General features: G+C 39.8%; 1 protein-coding gene across 1 annotated transcript in view; it reads right to left on the bottom strand.

Moving 5' to 3' along the window:
• DAP (death associated protein) overlaps positions 1-19663 on the bottom strand; it is a 56421-nt gene that overhangs the window by 4210 nt on the left and 32548 nt on the right. The window contains exon 3 of the mRNA XM_065831449.2: positions 837-879. Coding sequence (XP_065687521.1) covers positions 837-879 — 43 coding nt within the window. The remainder of the gene's footprint in view (positions 1-836; positions 880-19663) is intronic.

Raw genomic sequence — 19663 nt, forward strand, 5'->3', positions numbered from 1 at the left:
CACTCATAAAAAAAATACCACTACCCTACAACTGTTAAAGTGCTATCAAAATTACTAAACATTAATGCAATAATTAGTTAGAGGTAAATTAGGCATCCACCTTGATGCAGATGGAGGTCCAAGAAATACAGCAGTCTGCTTACCCCTATGGACTGGGGAAAATGGCATCAGCTCACTCTTTCCACCTACGTGATCTGACACAACGATAGCATCTTACAGGTAAACCAACCCATTACACACCCCAGTGGTATAAAGGCCATCATGATAAAGGTACTCATCATGTAAAGCTATGATAAAAACCCTGTCACAGCACAAAAGACATGAATTACTGATCATATGATTAATGGCTAGTAAATACTAATTATTTAGTTTATGGATTTCCAGGTTCTGCCTGCTGTTAAAATCCAGGGAATAACGCCTGGAAACCCAAGTACCTCAAGGCACATATGGCAGCTGAAGCACGTATGTTCAAACACGTATCCCTGCAGGCAGGAGTGTTGCTCCTCATCACAGATCAAGCTATAGCAGCAGATTACATGCAACCACTTTCAAAGAAAATGAATGCAGTAATATCTAGCTTAGATATGAAAAGAAGATCCAATAAACTGAAAGTGCTAAAATTCAAAGTAAAACAGTGGAAGTAATTTCAATAAATAATTTCTATTTCACACAAAAAGAATGCTCAAAGGGAATTACACAAATACACAAAACATTAAGCCTCTTCTCATGAAAAAGGAAGAGGAATGGAACAGCTTAATTTTGCTCTGATCAGTGATAATTCTGGAAAGCCTACAATCACTTTTCTATGATTGAAAGAAATTTAATGGTAATCTTACCCTAGCAATGACACCGGAGATGAACACCGTTGGTTTAGGTGGGCTGAAAAAAATTAATAGAGATTATTTGTACAAATTATTTAGCAGGTAAAATGAAAAGTATATCACACATAGAATGCAAAAACCAAGTTGCATTTTTGGCATTTAATGAACGTTTCAAACAGACAACACAAATTTCCTCTTCAAAAGATTATTGCCTTGGTATTTACCGCACCCAAGAACAGATATATAGGTTTTGGCTGCTATTCCCTCACATTAATTGTGACAGCAGTAAAAGGCTAGTCCAACAACACTCTGCTCCTTGCTTAAAGCTGAGAGTCTTTGTTTGTTTGCACTGGTTTCTTAATCCTCAAATTTTCTATATAAGCTGCCAGCAGTACTTTAGGCTTAGTATATTTGTATTGCAACAATGAAAACTACAGTTGGACTAAACTTACTGCTATGATAGAGAATAAAATTAAATTCAAATTTATATCTGTCAATCAAATGGATCAAGATTCTGAGTCTCAGGAAAACAACACCCAGTACTTTAAACCGAGATTCTCAAGCAGATATTTATCTATTCTGTTACACAGGAGAATCACATCTGCAGTAAAAGAAATGTTAAAAAACATAAAGCAAAGTCTGTCCTGCTTTTTCATTTGCAGACCTCCATCCATCCCAAATGAAAGACTCTCCACAGCTGAAATTCAACTAACAAGGAGGGCCTGGTTGAAGTAGTAAAGGTTGAGTGCTGCCTTGGCTGCAGTGACCATGAGGTGGTGGAGTTCAGGATCTCACATGGCAGGAACAGAATACCAAGCAGAATTGCAACCCTGGACTTCAGTAGAGCCAACTTTGGCCTTTTCAAGCAATTGCTAGGGGAAATCCTGTGGGAAAGGGTACTTGACGGTAAAGGGGCTCAAGACAGTTGGTTAGCATTCAGGGACTGTTTCTTCCAAGCTCAAGATCAGAGCATCCTGACATGTAGGAAGTCAAGGAAGGGAGCCAGGAGACCTGCGTGGTTAAACAGGGAACTGCTGGGTATGCTCAAGTGGAAGAGGAGAGTTTATAGATCATGGAAGGAGGGGCTGGCCACTTGGGAAGAATATAAAGCTGTTGTCAGAGGGTGTAGGGAAGCAACTAGGAAAGCTAAGGCCTCCTTAGAATTAAACCTGGCAAGAGGGGTCAAGGACAACAGAAAGAGTTTTTTCAAATACATGGCAGATAAAACTAACACCAGAGGCAACGTAGGCCCACTGATGAATGAGGTGGGTGCCCTGGTGACAGAAGACACAGAGAAGGCAGAGTTACTGAACACCTTCTTTGTCTCTGTCTACTCTGCCGGAGGCTGTCCTGAGGAGCCCTGTACCGCTGAGGCCCCAGAGGAAGTCAGGACAATGGAGGAGACTGCTTTAGTTGATGAGGACTGGGTTAGGGAGCAATTAAGCAACCTGGACATCCATAAATCCATGGGTCCAAACAGGATGCACCTGTGGATACTGAGGGAGCTGGCTGAGGTCATTGCTAGACCACTCTCCATCATCTTTGCCAAGTCTTGGGAAATGGGAGAGGTGCCTGAGGACTGGAGGAAAGCAAATGTCACTCCAGCCTTCAAAAAGGGCAAGAAGGAGGACCTGGGTAACTATAGACCAGTCAGCCTCACTTCCATCCCTGGGAAGGTGATGGAACAACTTATCCTTGGTGCCATCTCAAGGCATATCAAGGATAAGAGGGTCATTAGGGGCAGTCAACATGGCTTCACCAAGGGGAAGTTATGCCTAACCTACCTCATAGCCTTTTATGAGGACATAACCAGGTGGACAGGTGATGGTAAAGCAGTGGATGTGGTCTATCTTGATTTCATTCAAGCATTTGACACAGTCTCCCACAGCATCTTCACAGCTAAACTGAGGGACTGTGGACTGGACGATCAGGTAGTGAGGTGGACTGTGAACTGGCTGAAGGAAAGAAGCCAGAGAGTCGTGGTCAATGGGATGGAGTCCAGTTGGAGGCCTGTATCTAGTGGAGTGCCCCAGGGATCAGTACTGGAGCCTGTATTATTCAATACATTCATCAGTTACTTGAATGAGGGAATAGAGTGCCCTATCAGCAAGTTTGCTGATGACACCAAGCAGGGAGGAGTGGCTGACATGCCAGAAGGCTGTGCTGCCATCCAGCAAGACCTGGACAGGCTGGAGAGCTGGGTGGGGAAAAATTTAATGAAATATAACATGGCCAAGTGTAGAGTCTTGCAACTGGGCAGTAAAAACTCCAAGTTCCAGCATAAGTTGGAGAACGACCTGTTAGAGAGCAGTGTAGGGGAAAGGGATCTAGGGGTCCTGGTGGACAGCAGGATGACCATGAGCCAGCACTGTGATCTTGTGGCCAAGAAGGCCAATGGCATCCTGGGGTGTATTAGAAAGGGGGTGGGTAGCAGGTTGAGAAAGGTTCTCCTCCTCCTCTACTCTGCCCTGGTGAGACCACATCTGGAATATTGTGTCCAGTTCTGGGCCCCTCAGTTCCAGAAGGACAGGGAACTGCTGGAGAGAGTCCAGCGCAGACCCACGAAGGTGATGAAGGGAGTGGATTATCTCCCTTATGAGGAAAGACTGAGGGAGCTGGGTCTCTTTAGTTTGGAGAAGAGGAGACTGAGGGGTGACCTCATTAATGTTTACACATATATAGTGAGTGAGTGAGTGTCAGGAGGATGGAGCCAGACTCTTCTCAGTGACAACCAATGATAAGACAAGGGGTAATGGGTTCAAACTGGAACAAAAGAGGTTCCACTTAAATTTGAGAAGAAACTTCTTCTCAGTGAGGGTGACAGAACACAGGAACAGGCTGCCCAGGGGGGTTGTGGAGTCTTCTTCTCTGGAGACATTCAAAACCCACCTGGACACTTTCCTGTGTAACCTCATCTAGGTGTTCCTGCTCCGGCAGGGGGATTGGACTAGATGATTTTCCGACGTCCCTTCCAATCCCTAACATTCTGTGATTCTATGTGATTCTGAAGCCTGGTCAGCACGAGGGATCAGTTTCCCTGGGCCACTGATCTATTGAACTGACCACCTCTACATGGAGGCCGAAGTGCAGCCATGTCTAACAGCTCACCCATGGTCGTGGGCATTGGCACAGTGCCTAAGTTGTAAATTCTTAGCAACTCCAGCGGTCTTCTGGGCAAGTAAGCCCATACATCTGCATGGGGTCTGCAGAAGGATGGAGACCAGGAGCTCCAGAAAATCTCCACAATAAAGATAATTCTTCTGTAAGAAAACCATGTAACCTGAGGCATTGAGAAGGGAAAGAGGGTGTGGAGATGAAGTTGTGCCTCCCTCTGAGCACGTCGACAACCAAGGACTCTGAGCAGGTGTCTCATTATTTGGAGCACAAGAAGGGTCTCTACTCTGTGATGTTATCGCTGACAAGGTTGGAACAACATAAAGCAAACACAAATCAAATGATCTGTTAGAGGAATGATAAAGATTATTATGATGTACTTTACAACTACACAGCTTGTAAAGATTTATTAATATGATGCTATGTAAAGTTAAGGTAACAAGCAGTACAGTATTAGACCTTGATATAATGGTCTAATAAATATTGCCTGAGCCCAGTTTAAGTTATGGTTTTCCTACACAGTCTCTGAATACATTAGTTATTCAATAAGACTCATCACCCCTTCAAGAAATCTTTAGAAAGTCAGAAGGTGAAAGACAGGAGTAGAAAAAGGGAGAAAAGAAGGATCTTTTGAGGTCCCTTCCAATCCCAAACATACTGTGATACTGTGATAATTTCTGCTCTAAAATACCTCCATTTAAGAGTAGCAGTGATATTTCTTGCACTGAGAAAGAATATTTTGATAGCTATATTAGACTTCTTCAATCTAATCTTCTGTCAGTATAAACTAATAGCAAACAAAGATCAATAGGAAAACACTCTCATTTTATCCTAATCATACTGAGCCAAGGAGTATGTTACAGTTTGCATGGGATTTCCTGAATGCTGAGTAACAAACTCAAAGAAATAACTCTGACTGAGAAAACACAGATGTACTGCAGTGGCTCAAGGTACCATTCATAAACTAACACCATGACACTATAAATGAAATTGACAGCAAACAGATAAAAAAATGCATGGCAAGTTATTCTTCAACCATACATGGAATCTGGCTTTAGTCACACTCAGAAAAACACTTGATTGCTTGATGTCACATTATTATTAATATTGTATAGTGAGAAATTCAAATCAGATTATTTTTTCCTTATGTTCTATGACCTTCCGGTGTTCACCATGCTTGGATGACACATGAAATTCAAATAAATGTTTCCCAAAAAGAGCCTGTATTTGCTGAATGTGCTACGGCTTGTCTGCCTAGCACCAAGCTCTATTATCTGCTGTCTGTTCCATACTTCCTGCTTTAAAAACAAGATAAATGCTCCCTGAATTCGGCCAAAAATGACAACCAGAAGGAATCTTGAGTGCAATGGCTGTTTCAAGCACAGCTTTTCCCACTGAAAATCATAAAAGTCTTCTCAGAAACCCTGCTATCAACATTTAAAGGACCTGAGTTTGCAAGTGCCAGGTTCCCTGGGTACACAATAAATCTGGATAATGTTAAAATATTTGCTAAATTTTTGTACTTATTTTTACTTAGTTGTACATTGCTTTGTCTAAGGAACTAAGCTGAAGATCCTACAAGCAACATTTTCAGAATTAGTTAAAGCCAAAAATCCAGTCTGAAATTTATGCTTCAGGTAGCACTGCGGAATTAGCTAGCATATCTTTATAAAGAAGACAAGAATCATCAGTACCATTTTCCTGGTAAAAATTATATCCTTCAGATATAAAGCACTTGAACACTACCATAAATAATATATTTAGCCATAGTTCTTGGGACTGTCTTCAGTTGCACTGTCTTAGAAACAGGACGCTAATGAGGACTGTGCCATGGGTGCACGTAAAACACCTCACACTAACTCACCTACAGTTAATGTGGAACATTTTAGGATAGCACAGGGCAAACCACTGACACATAAGGAACAACCAAACAGTAAACCAGAATTGTCAAAATGTATCTACATCCATATGCAGCTGAACAGATATATCCTTGACTTTCATCTTCTCCATGGCTTTTTGATGGGACTCTTCTTGCGTTATGCTAGATTTCCAATTTCTAAATGGAGGAACTAATGGGAATGCTGATGTGGCTTACAGCTCAAACACCTCTAACCTTCATCCACAAAGATCTTCTACAGAAACCCCTGAACTCATTTCTGGCTGACCTGAGTTCCCACACTCAGCTGCGGCACACGCTGTAATGAGGCTGCACCTCTCTACTTAACTGATTACAACAGCAAAATGCTTTGTGCCTATGGAAGATACATCAGCCTCTCATGGAGCTCATTATCATGCATTATTCTCTAGCAGGACAAAAGACAAAAAGCTGGCCAGAAACTTGAATGATTGACTGTGTCTATATTTATGTTCTATGTTAAAGCCACTGGCTTTCCCCTCAATTTTACTACATTGTCCCAGAAAAGATCTTTAAAAATTTAATATTATCAGTTATCTTTGATAATTTATAGAACCGGAATCAGGCCAGAGCATATATAATCACACATCTATACTAATGAAGAATTAAACAGAAGAGAGAAGGTCTGGATATTCAGTCACTGATTCACACTTCAATTCCATTCTTAATGAAAAAAATATTTCTACAGATTAACTTCTTCGCTATAAATGCCATCTCTGCTGCCAGACTCTCAAACCATTGGCATTTTCAGACCCAGATTAGCTGCCAGGACTATAAATCCGTAATTGCACTCTGGGACATCTACTGGGATTGCAGTGTTGCAACATCACCCATCTCTCCCAAGTAACCACCGAAAATAGAAACAAAAATGGGGAATATGCACAGGCTATCATCGCTACATTTGAAAGCACTTTCAAGTGCTTTAAATTCTATTGGTGTTTTATGCGAAGCACAACCTACATTCCCAGTATTTTGTAAGCTGTGATGGTTGCTTTGAGGATATACTTAATCTGATGAAAATCAATTTGACAGATGTTGTTTTGAAAACGCACCATTCCTTTGTCTAGGTATCAGTAAAGACAACGAAAAAATATTACTTTCTGACAAAAACCAATTTTGTTTATACATATATGTGCTTTAAAGCTATTTAATACACATATTTATTTAAAGTTAAGTAATAGCCACAGCCAATATTGCGCAAGGAAGATAATAGCGTGCTTGCCAAGACTGCTTAGAGTGTGTGTCAATACTTCCAGAGCAAATCTTTGTTTTGTTATAACATATGGAGAAAAAAAACTCCACATCTGTTAAGACCTGAGTGTTCAAAGAACTCGCTCTGATTTTATATGTGCCACGCTGCTAAGAATTGCACCTGTTTAACATCAGACTCTCTACTGGATTAATTCGTCCTGATTATGTTCAAATAAAACAAAGATTTCTATTATTTCATAATACATAGCTGGAATAAGACCTTTATCTGACATTGCAGTTATATCACAAAGAAAATAGAATACTTGAAAAGATCATTAACTAGCTGAAATGAGGCATGAATAACATTAAAATCTCATGCTTTCACCTTAGAGGGATTGGTTGAACTGAATTCTGACAGACATACTGCAAAGACAGAAACAGTGACATTGGGATTATTGTGAAATCTCCCACAGGTCACAGAACACACATAGGGCAGATGAGTATTTATCCAACTCCATTTAAAAAACAGAATAAATTACTTTTCTACATTAACAGGCCATTTTATAGTTACTGTATCTATCTATGTATCTAGCGTACGAGCGCACACACATGCAGAGGCTCTGCATGTACACACATACAGATCACACAGATTCACAGCTGTCTAAGGGTGGTCCCAAAAGCAGGGAAGAGCACAGCACATTCCCACAGCCATGTGGGGGATGAACACACGTGGCCCCTCTCCCGTTTGCAGAATCTGAAACGGCCGACCTCACCGTCACCTGACGGGATGGGTCTGGATCTGATGCTGGTTTCTAGTGGCGGGCTGAATGGCAGATTCCATGTGGAGAAAGGACTACGAGCATTGCTCACAATGTGATCCAGAACAAAAGCCTACATTTAGAGTCACCTAACCAGGAAACAGAACCGAGCACACGCATCATCCCTTTCCACATGAACTATAAAAACTCCTCAAATGGGATATGGGTCTTAATATAGCCAGCCGGTGTAGGAGGCTAGTGCTCCCTGTTCACTGGTGATCAGAAAAAGAAATGAAACCAACATGGTAAGACAAATAAAGAATGAGAAAAAACAATGGTAAAAATGGATCCTCACAGTATACCTCATTTAAAATACTGTATTGAGTCCAGGAACACCATAAGTAAAGAATCAGACCAGAAAAAAAGCTGGAAAAAATAGCTGAGAGAGCATGGAGAACCTTCTCTCTGAGCAGATAGCTATGAACTATTTGCATATGGTGTACAAAAGAGTGAAGAATATTGTTCCCATTTACCTTTGTTATAGTAAAAGTAGAAAATGACACTTGAAGTAAAAGACATATTTAAAACTAATAATAGCAGATGGCTTTAAAATACCATAGGATTAAACGCAGAACCTCCTGAAAATAAGGCCACATCAAGATCAAAAGTTTAGTGAGATTCAAAACCAGAATTAGACATTTATATGATGCAAACCCATTCACATCAGTTATATTAGAAATGCATAAAAGTTGTATGAATGCTGATGCTCCAGGGCTCAAGTTATCTTTAAACTGATCAGGACTACAAAGAAATCTCTTCTGTGCAGAGGTTACCCTTAGATATTACCCTTTCTGTCTTCAACTAAATATCACAAGAGATTATCTTCCAGATACATCTGATCCGTCCAAAATTCATATACGTATTGTAAATCAGGGTACAAGCACAGTCTCAAGATTACCAATATGCCAATATTTAAAACAGGTTAGCTTACTTTAAAAAGGACAGAACGACCCAGATGTAAGGCTTCTTTTAGGCTAGAAGATATTTTGTTAAAATAGATCAAAAAATGTTAGATACTTTAAAACATACTAAGTTAATCTTCTAAATGGGAATGATTCATATTTGTGTTTTCATACTCATGGGAATTAATGACACGTCTTATCATTGGTGATCACCTTTTGCTGTTTAAGTGGGCCTAGTAAACAATCATGAAATATATTAATAATAGCATGACATGTTTATCCAAGACTTAAGAACCACAGATCACATCCTAATTTAAGTACCAAAGAATAATGGTGGTGTTTGTAATTTGGTGTTTCCTCCCTTTAATCAAATCACGCAGTGGGATGTACTGTGGCTCAGTGTTGGCGTCCAGCTGTGGAAAGGAAAGGAGAAATTCCCAGGACAGGCTAGGAACTGAAAAGGCACCTACACAGAACCCAGAGCTGCACCCAGCTCCCAGCACCGCAGGGCATGGGCAGTGTGCGGGCAGCGCGCCCCCCCTCCCACCAGCACCCTGAATCTGCAGGCACCTGAAAAATGAGTAGAACCTTCTACTTGCCCATTACTTCCTTGCCTATTTTCAAATAATATATGTCATTCTCTCTTATTAACAAGTTGCTTAGGCAAGCAAAATAGAAAACCTATATGAAACCGTATGATTTGCAGTTACCCATTGATCCTCCAACTGTTACCTAATTAGAGCAAGTTCTGCTATTTTCTACCTTGTCCTGGCATGATATTCACTCTGTGAACAGAAGTTCTCCAAATATTCTGAAACTTCAGATTTTAATCCTGCCCCGATCTTTCTGAAATAAAAAGCACTTTGGCCAGTTGTTCAAACCATCCAGCTAATCTTCAAGGTTGCTTGGGAATTCGTATTTTCTGGTTGTGAAACATGAAAGCAAACTAGTCGTAATTTCAGCCTAATGCTTCTTTAAAGACATCCAGATACTTCTTTATAGGGTCGCTTATTTGAATTTACATAGTTGCCTTTGATTTTGGCATTGTCTGCAAAAATAAATTCCAAGATGATTAAAAACACACTGAGATGATTAAAACCACATTTCTCAGCAATCGAGTAAAACTAACAAGCATACTGCTCATCAGCTTGCCTGAAATACTTTCCCATTGGTTATTTAGGTTATTAACTTTCTGGACAGAAAAGGAATAATTAGTCTGACTGACTACCAGAGGGAAATACTCTTGCTGATTGCACGGGGACACACAGTATCTGATATTCTATAATAACTTATCCTGCTGAGGTCATTTATTTATCTGCCATAGCTTTCAAACCTTTAAGATCACCCACAGGATGGCACTGTTGAACCTCTGAGTATTGTGTACAGCAAGTAGGGAACAACCTCAAAGAAATCCAGGTGCTGTGGCAAATACTGCAGCAAGTAAAAAGCAATACTTCCCCTTGATGCCAAATCTTGATGAAATGGAGCACATATATACACACACAACACAAATCCATTCACATACCTACAGACACTACTTTTAGAAAACAATTTTCTTGTCTCTGTGTATAAGTCTGTGCCCTGATATATCCCATGAGAGAGCTTCTGCTCTGCTAAATTGCTCCTCCTCATATGTAGGCAAAATTAATGTGTTTGATGGAAGAACTCAATGCCCTATCAGGAAATTCTAATGACTATTTGTTTTGCTATTAACAAACAAGAAAACGGGGTGTCCTGATCTTTTAACGAGGTGGTAAATTACTGGCCATTCTATTTAATAGCAACTGACTGACATTCATTGTTCTTACATTCACTGTTAATGTATTGCAGCATATGGCCTGATTAATCTCAGCAGCTTCTCATTCATCTTTGTTTTTAGTGATGTGTTAACCACAAAAGAAAATAACTTAAGAAACATATCCACCATCTCTTATACCTATTGCTGTACATGACACTGCTATCAGAGAGCAAATTTCTTTCATGTCTTCTTCCGATCACAAAATGAAGATTTAAGTATTTCACCTTTTCCACAGACTTAGAGGATTTAGAACTAGTCTGTAATTCTCCAACTGCTGGTTCATTTATTAGGGTTCAACCCTGTTAACACAGTATCTACATTAGCTCCTAGTGAACACCAGCAACAAACTTCCCACAGGCAGCAACTGCAGCACTCGCCCACTTAATACTTGTAGTCCTGTAGCCACTTAACTGTGGAAAAAGGAGCGCTATGAAAACTGACATAGCAAGCAGTACTTAAATGGTGACACAGCTCAAGGGAAACTAAAATAAGCAATGAAGTAGGGTAGGCCACAAGCATTTGCAAAACAACCAGCAAAGGCCATGGTGCAAAGGGGAAAGAGGACCAAATCTTCCATATACGAGTCAAATGCTGTAGTGTATCTCTGTGCGTATTTCCACGACGGTAATGCACGTGTACCTCCATACTGAGAATATCACGGCTGTGGGCCTGCACTGCAGTGTCTCAGCTCGAGACACATGAGCCAGCTGTGGCACAGCTGTAGCTCCTCCATCTCCCAGCAGAGGAAAGATGGGATGGAACCAAGAAAACTGATGTGACACTGTACTGGGAATACACAATGTGAATGCAATGAAGGAGAGAAGAAGGCAGGAGCTAATGAGAAGGCAAAAAACCTTCTCACTCCTGCCCAGGTGAACCTGTGTTTGTCTCAGAGACACACAGCAGTGATCCAGAATTGCCCAACTTTTCCTGTTAGAGTTTGTATCTGAATCTTGCTTTCCAATGCCTCGAGCCACTAACTATTCAGTAGATGTGCATCTCTCACTCTTCTACTACTTTGAACAATTGCAATATCACTTCTTATTACCACAAGCTACGTTAGACACAAACTCAAATGTGCATGTGTCTGCACATGCATAAATGCAATATCGTCTTCCACAGCCACAGCACCATTGCGAGGAGTCCTCTCAACCAATTTTGCACCATGCATTCTGCATGTTTTCCTTTCTGCAGTTGCACCCTACTGTTATGTGAAGCTCTCCAAAGCAAATGTTTAATAAAATCAGCATTTTTTCACTTCTGTGGCTGTTCACAGCTCCACCCTCAGCAGAACAGATTCTGACAAAGTTCTTGCCCATTTCAAAGCTCTGAGCACAATCAGGGGCATTATGGAAGGTCATGAAGACACTCTAGTAGTATCAGATCCCATGCTGAAGACTCTGTGAGTTGGCTGCACTGGCCAGGAACTTGCTTCAGTTCAAACCCTGTCAAAATTATTGACACAATTCTCCCTATTCTCCAGTGGCAAGTAGCATTTCTAGAGGCATACATCTTGTCATAGGAATAAGAGACCAGTAAATCCTAGAACCTGGAATTCCTCTTAATTCAGACAAAGAAAACATTCTTTAAGCATGCAATCTTGTAAGAGCTCATAAAGGAACAACAGAAGACAGAATTAAAAAAATGTTTTCAACTTCACAGTTTTCTTTTAATAGTAAGAAACCACCTAACCCCTAATAATGTAGCTCTGTAGTCCAGTTAGGTTTTTAGTGTGACAAAAGACAAGGAACAACTTACTCTAAAAGGGATTAAGACAACAGTGTATCTTTGTTTAAATGAACTCAGAGAAATGTAATTTCTCCACAGAGAAACCAACCTCCATTGACCTGAAAGGACGCAACTACTTCATTCCTCTACCCCTATTACTACACCTGCTGCTGAGCTGTGGCAGTCGGAAAGGCAGCATCTTCATTTTCCATTTAGAAACATCCAGTCACCTGAATACAATCAGAAGAGGTTGTTTCTTCTTTCCATATTTATCTTAAGGATTTAATCCGGAAGGTCAACATCAGATATTACTACAATAATCGGCAAAACTTCCAATAACGTCAATGGAACTTGAACTTGGTACCAAAAAAATATACAGAAAATAACCTTGAGGAAATCAATAGCAACACAGTTCAAAGCATTACAATCTGACGGGTTTCAGGAGGCGTTCCTTAGATGGTAAGCTTTTACTCAGTGTGAAATAAATGCCTAGCTTTTAAAAGTGATAATAAAAGCGATGACAATGCAAGTGGGTAATAGGTCAATGTGCTGTTAAATCTGAATATAGTTCTACAGCAGTAGCCATTGATTTCAATGGGATGTAGACATTTTAAAGCAACTACATACTCCCGAATGTCAATACCACTAGTGATTTTTCTATTAATCTAACAAAAATGACTGTTAATTTTCTAGTTCAGTCGTTAGATCTGTCACATCCTCATTCTCCATTTGTTTGAATGGCTTTTAATTGCTTTAATAGTTAAAGCAGTTCATTTCCTTAAAGAAGTACTATAGCAGCTGCAAGATGGCAACTAACCACTTGCCAATATTACCTTCTACCATACAGAACTGGCTTAGATTACATTTTTTCTGTTTGTGATGCACAGGTAGCTTTCCTTATTTGTTTTGTTTCTACAGGACAAATAGATCACCCTCTCTGAGGAATGAAAAAAAAAGAACAAGCACATCCAGTCTCAGCTGAGTTTACATCTATTAAATAGCAACAACATTGTTGGTACTTCGTACTGGTAGTTTGTACTAGTATTTTATCCTGGTCATTTCCATACAGAGCACAACAGAAGAGGAAAAAAAAAAAAAAAAAGAAACTAAAAATGACTCACTTTATCCACTACCTGGTGGCACAGTTCTGGCTACAGTGCTGTCTAAAGTTTTGTTTCTGTAGTTCTAGCTGAAGGGTGTCTTCAGTAAGAACACAGTCTTTCTGAAACATCTGCCTAGTGGTAGTACCTCTGGCCACCGTCTGAGTGTTATAACAAGTGACAATACAATAACAAGAGTTGACTTAAGAATCATTAGCCTACTCACCTTTGAAATCAAGGACAATGGGCATAAATAAAATGCATTTCTTATTTCAGAAATAAAGTGTACTTATGTAAGTACCAATTTAGGTTGGATTAGCAAAAGAAATTTTTTCTAAACATTCCTCCTTTCATCTGTATGCATCAAAAAGCTATTTCTGTCATCCTTTGTGTACTTGGACACAAACATTTTAATTAACAGATTTGTATTTGCTAATGGACCAGGATATACCTTTTGTGGAAGTCTATTAACATGCAAATGCAGAGATCTCTCCTAATCCAGTACGTCATTTTCACTCTATGTAGTGTAATGGAGTCCCGGTACAACAGTTCGAAAATTAATGAAAACATATGGCACCACAACAAGGTTTTCAAACAATTAAGAAGTGGACATAGTAATTATCACAATAAGTGCACCTTCTATCATACACACAACCAGGAGTGCACATTTGTAAATGCTATACTGCAGGACTTTTTGTAATGTGGTATGACTTATTGACAGCTTAGTCTTTTCAAATTTTCACATTGTGAAGAAACATTTTGTAAATATGAGACATTTCCACCACAAAAATGTATTTGTCTCTTTATTCCATTAGATTTTCTTACTTCCATTCTGACTCCTAAATCTGCTGGGATATACAGCTAAACATCTCTGCAATGCTGACTCTTTAATTTAAGAATTCAGTATAAAACACATCCCCATTTAGTTTTTGTTACAAAAGCAAGAGGTTAGAGGGAGCTCAAGATTTGCAGGAGCAGGAACCAGAGGAAATTTTTTAATGGTACTTTTTCACAGAGGGTACAGGGGAAGTAAGGATACTCTCTCCTCTCCATCCCCTGCACCTCTACCTACCTCTAACAGCCTCTCAGCCCCCAAGGGCTGGCTCCCAAACCAACAGTTTTTTTTGGTTTTAATAATAACACTTTAACCGTGCACAACAGCAAGTCAATCACCAAATTGTGTATTTTCTAAGGTGTGATGACAAAGCCGGTGCTTTCCTGAGGAAACATCTCTGTAGCTTACAGCATAATCACTTCACATGGAAACAGAGAAGATCAGGAATTTGGAGCTGATGGCAACCAAATTTTGCAGCAGGCTGGAGTGTAGGATGATGCACTGTTTTATTCAGCTGAACTCTTCTGAATTCACATGATCTTAGAAGCAGCTGAAAACCTCTGCAATGAGAAGTCTTAAAAATACTTTAGAGGAAATGCACCATTTTGGATCTTAACTTCCTTCTTTTTTAAATCATAGATTCAGGGAGAAAATTAAAGGTACACCGGCCTGGGATGGCTACATCAAAGGACACCAAGAAAGGATTCAATTGGTTAACCTGCTTGCATCAGGAAAACATACCATGAAAGAATGTGAACAGTGAGAAACAGAGACAGTAGAAATCATAATGATAGAAATGCATGTATCTAAGAAAGGTCTCAGACTCCATTTAGGTTCTAAATTCTGGCTTGATAAATTACAATATAGATAAACCTTAAAAATTGGGCACTAAAAAAAAAAAACACACAAAAAAACCCCACAACCCTCTAAGTTTTAATTTAACTGAAAATTAGAGACATTATTTGAACTTGTTATTCGGATGAGACAAAAATTCTAAAATAGTGAAGATTCATGGAAAGCAACAAAATTAGATGTAACGATAATGTATTTGGGGAAATGGTTTATATCTGTGGTCACTTCTCCCCAGTGGCATAGTGACTTCCAGAGCACGTACCGCACGGTAGGTGCAAATCATGTAGTGAAGCTGGACTACAATTTAGGCTGCTCCCAGACACATAATGCTGGGGTCTAATTAATATCTGGTCCCTCATGTGGGCTGAAAAAACAAAACAAAAAACAAACAACCAAACAAAAAAACCCACCAAACAACCAAACAAGAAACAACTAACCAACCAACACAAACAACAAAATAACCCCCACAAACATAAAAAACCACAATCAGGTAGATTACTACAGGTTTTTGGTCACAACCTGATACTTACGTTTAAGAATCCAACATAAGAACATGAGAAGTCAAATTTATACCTGATACATTTACTACTTTTACCTGTATTTACTTATAATTTTAATCCTCCTTTCACATTATTTCCTGGGATGACATTTTGACAAAGTGATTTGTGCAAACTTTTCTAGCAGCAAACAATTTTGCCTACCTCTTTCATGTCAAATATCTACTCATTCATTTTGAGTATCACCACGGAAAAACAAAGCAGCTAGATGTAAAGAGAAAATCCTTAATTTATAAAAAGGCCAACCTATTTTCTAATTTTCATCCTCTATTTTTATGGCAAAATTTTATATTAACCAATGTGGCATTCCTATTATTAACCTGCACTTTCAAGAGAGAAGACAGGCCTCTTGTGTATACCTGCTTGAAACACTTGCCACTATGACATTAAAATTGGCAGAAGGGTACTGGGCTCCTGTCATATTTATTTAAAATCTTTATAAAGGAGAAGCCCATGGAGACATATTCGAGGCACCCAGATGACAGCAATGCTATTGCAGCAACATAATGGCCAGCTGCGAACTGAAGTTTAATTTCATTTTTGTCTATCAGAGGGATCTCTTCTAGATACTTCCAGTTGCAAAGAGACATTTCCACAGATTTTACAGCAGCAATCCTAATTCATTACTATTACACATCGAGGGAAGCAGAAAGTAAAAAAACTGTACAGGAGGTTTAAGGAAGAAAAAAGCAAGCTTTGTTATGAAGCTCTGCTGTGAAGAATGGTAACGTTTCCTGATGCAACACAGAGAGAACAGCAGCACAATCCACAGTTCAGAAAATACATGGCGCAATCACGCTCCTTGATCTGTGAGCATAAGCAAAAAGACAAGGACAGATAGCTGAAGAATTCTGCAAGTACTGGGTAGAAGTACAGCAGCAGAAGAAACTGTAGACGCAAGGGAAAGGAAAAGATAGAGAAAGGGAATGAAAAAAATGAAGAAAAAAAGGGGATGTTCTCCTTTGGCAGTACTACTGAGTAATTATCAAAAGATTTCCTAAAACACAGTGGAAGTATAAGGTCCTGTGACAGGCCTAGATGACAGAGCAGAAGAAACATCCAGGGACACGCTTACAAGCTTACAAGAACTTGGTATCTTGTTTTGTAGACAATACTAATACTAGAAAAAGCATAGGAAAAAACAATGCAAAAATGCCACTGATTTGCCCATGAAGTGCTTTGATGTAGGTATCGCAGAGTATCTATCCGTAATCGGCATGTTGCCATGGGCTTACGGCCTGATCCAGACAAAAACCTTATCTATGACTGTTAAGCACACAAAGGCAGACAACACTGGTGCACAAATATTCTCTCTCCCCCCTCTTTTTTGTGTGGGTGGGCTAACTACAGTTGCATGTATGTCACACAGAGAAATGATCCAAGTGTTTCGTAGCCTATGCAGAGACAAGAAGCACTCTCATTCCCTTGAAGGAGAGCATCAAAAGACAGATCTGCAACTCCTATAAAAAGCACTGATCAGCCATCAGCAGTAATGACCCACAAGGTATCTACATATGAGTTCGGGTACCTCTGCTATTTCCAGAACCCTAGCTTCCATATAGACCACTGGAGATTCCCAGTCTTTTAAGAATCAAAAGGTTATGACTTGAGGATTTGAAATAGGAAGCCCATAGCTGTCCACAGCAGAAGGAAATGGCCCGGTCTCTGTACCTGCTCTGTGCTGGCATGGTACAACAAGAATGTGTGATAGAAATGACATATCTAGCATTGTGTCAAAGGAGGAGCTATGATCATCCATGGAAGTAACAGAAGTCAGGTTGAATTTAGTCTGCATCCACTTTGCAGAGCTTCATGTAACAGGGCGGTGTTAATGCAGAACTGAAACACTACAGAAAACATGAGCCAGTTCACTGTTAAGAAAGTCCACCCTGAAGTAATTCCTGTCTGTATTTCTCCAGGCCTCACAGACCAGTAAGCAGCCTTTCCTAACTTTCTCATCAACCAGTGGATGTTCAGAAAGTCCCATTTTGATTTCACTTAGTGTTAGCTCACTGTCACTGTTGGCATATGAAGTGATTTGATCAGCTGTTACCATTTCTTTTAGGTATGGTAATCTTGAGGAACAAATTAATCAAAAACTTAAACCAGGCTGACAAGTGTGACTATTCAATGGTATTTTTTTAATGGAAATGCTTATTTATAACTTCAAGAAGGCTTGTAATTATTTCAGGTAGGTCAGATTTTGCATCAGATCAAAATATTACCATAGCAATGTGAAGGTGTAATTTGGTAGTGTTTATGTCCTTGGAAAATCTAAGGAAAACCTATTCAGTATCTCAGCTATTGTGCACATAATGCAACAGTTTCAAAAGCAGATTGTAAACTTGAAGTCTCGGTAGTTTCATTAATAGACCCTTCTGCAATTTCCAAAGGGGTTAGGCATTCACAATTTCACTTGATGTAAACAGGAACACTGCACCTCTGAAAATTAAGTGAAGTAGGGTCCTTGCACTTGAGAAACCATTTCTGAATTTTCAACAGAGTGTGTAACAGCCTGCATAACCACCGTTAAAGCAGCATGACAAAAGGGAAACATATGATACAATCCTTGGGGAAAATCTGAAAATAATTTGAGCATGAATGCACAAATAAAGCAGGACAGAGCAAAAGAACTGGTTGTCCCCCAGCTCACACTCGATCTTGGGCTTTAGACTATGTAGTCTCATTTTCAACAGCTAACCAATATTTTTCTAAAAACAATTTGGTTGTAATGATAAGGAAATACAATATTGTGCAAAATGGGGACTCGACAGCTCAAAAGAACATAGTCCTTTAAAGTACAGAGCAGGCATTGCAAGCAGAGGCCAACTCAAACACCACTGCTAAAGTGTTCTTGTACTTGGACCTGCATTTCAGTACCTTCCCAAGTGGTTTATCTGCCTGACTGCAGCTCAGGCTCTGTTAGCAGTGCCCATAAGCACACACCAGGCCACAGACAACACTCTCATCACCACAGTGATGCACTGGTTCAGTGCTCAGGGCAGGCTGTCTCTGGAGGTTCAAGTGCCCATGGCAGTTTGCAGCATGTTTCACTCTGGAAATCACTGCCTTTTCTTCCTTTGTGGAGCATGTCACCGCATTTATGTATTTTTTTTGGACACAAAATGCACTCATCTGAACTCACATCAGACAGTTTGGATCTGTAAAGTTATAGAAATAACCAAGAGGTGGTTCCATGTTATCCCAGCAATTTGTAACACCTGGGGATGCCTACATAAGGCATCACTCTGAAAAGGCTAGGTGGGTCTCCTGGATCATCCTGTCTCTAGTATGTGTTGCTTGTGTAGCTCCTCCTGGACAGTGGCACAGAAGAGAAGTGCCTCCTCCAAGACCACTCTCATAAAATGTCGGTCACTACACTTTGGATTGATTTAAAATTGCTGTCTTGGATTATATCACTCCTTTAATCTAAGTCTCTGAAGTCTGCTTAGAGTATTGGAAACACTCATTCCTAACCTATTCCCTGGATATATTATTTACAGAGTTCATAAATCAAAACTGTCTTCAAAGATTCCACTTGTTTTTGAGAACTGGACAAGCCAAGACTAAAAGACAAACAACAATGAAAGAACTAATAAAACAAATTACAGAACTGTAAGTACAGCGCAGTCCACAACAGAACCACAGAATGGTTGAGGTTGACAGGGACCTCTGGAGGTCATCTCGTCCAAACCCCTGCTCAGGCACAGTCACCTAGAGCTGGCTGCCTAGGACTGTGTGCAGATGGCTTTTGAATTTCTTCAAGGAGACTCCACAAATTTCCTGGACCACCTGTGCCAGTGCTCCATCACCTTCACAATAAAAAACAAACAAACAAAACCAAACCCAAACAAACAAACAAAACCAAACCCAAACAAACAAACAAAACCAAACCCAAACAAACAAACAAAACCCAAACAAACAGCCCATAAAATCAAAAAAAGGCATTTCCTGATGTTCAGAGAGAACCTCCTCCGTTTCAGTTTCTGCCCACTGCCTCTGGGTACCAAGGAAAGGAGTATTCTTCCCTCT

This window comes from Patagioenas fasciata, chromosome 2 (assembly GCF_037038585.1).
Source record: "Patagioenas fasciata isolate bPatFas1 chromosome 2, bPatFas1.hap1, whole genome shotgun sequence".
Classification (NCBI taxonomy): domain Eukaryota; kingdom Metazoa; phylum Chordata; class Aves; order Columbiformes; family Columbidae; genus Patagioenas; species Patagioenas fasciata.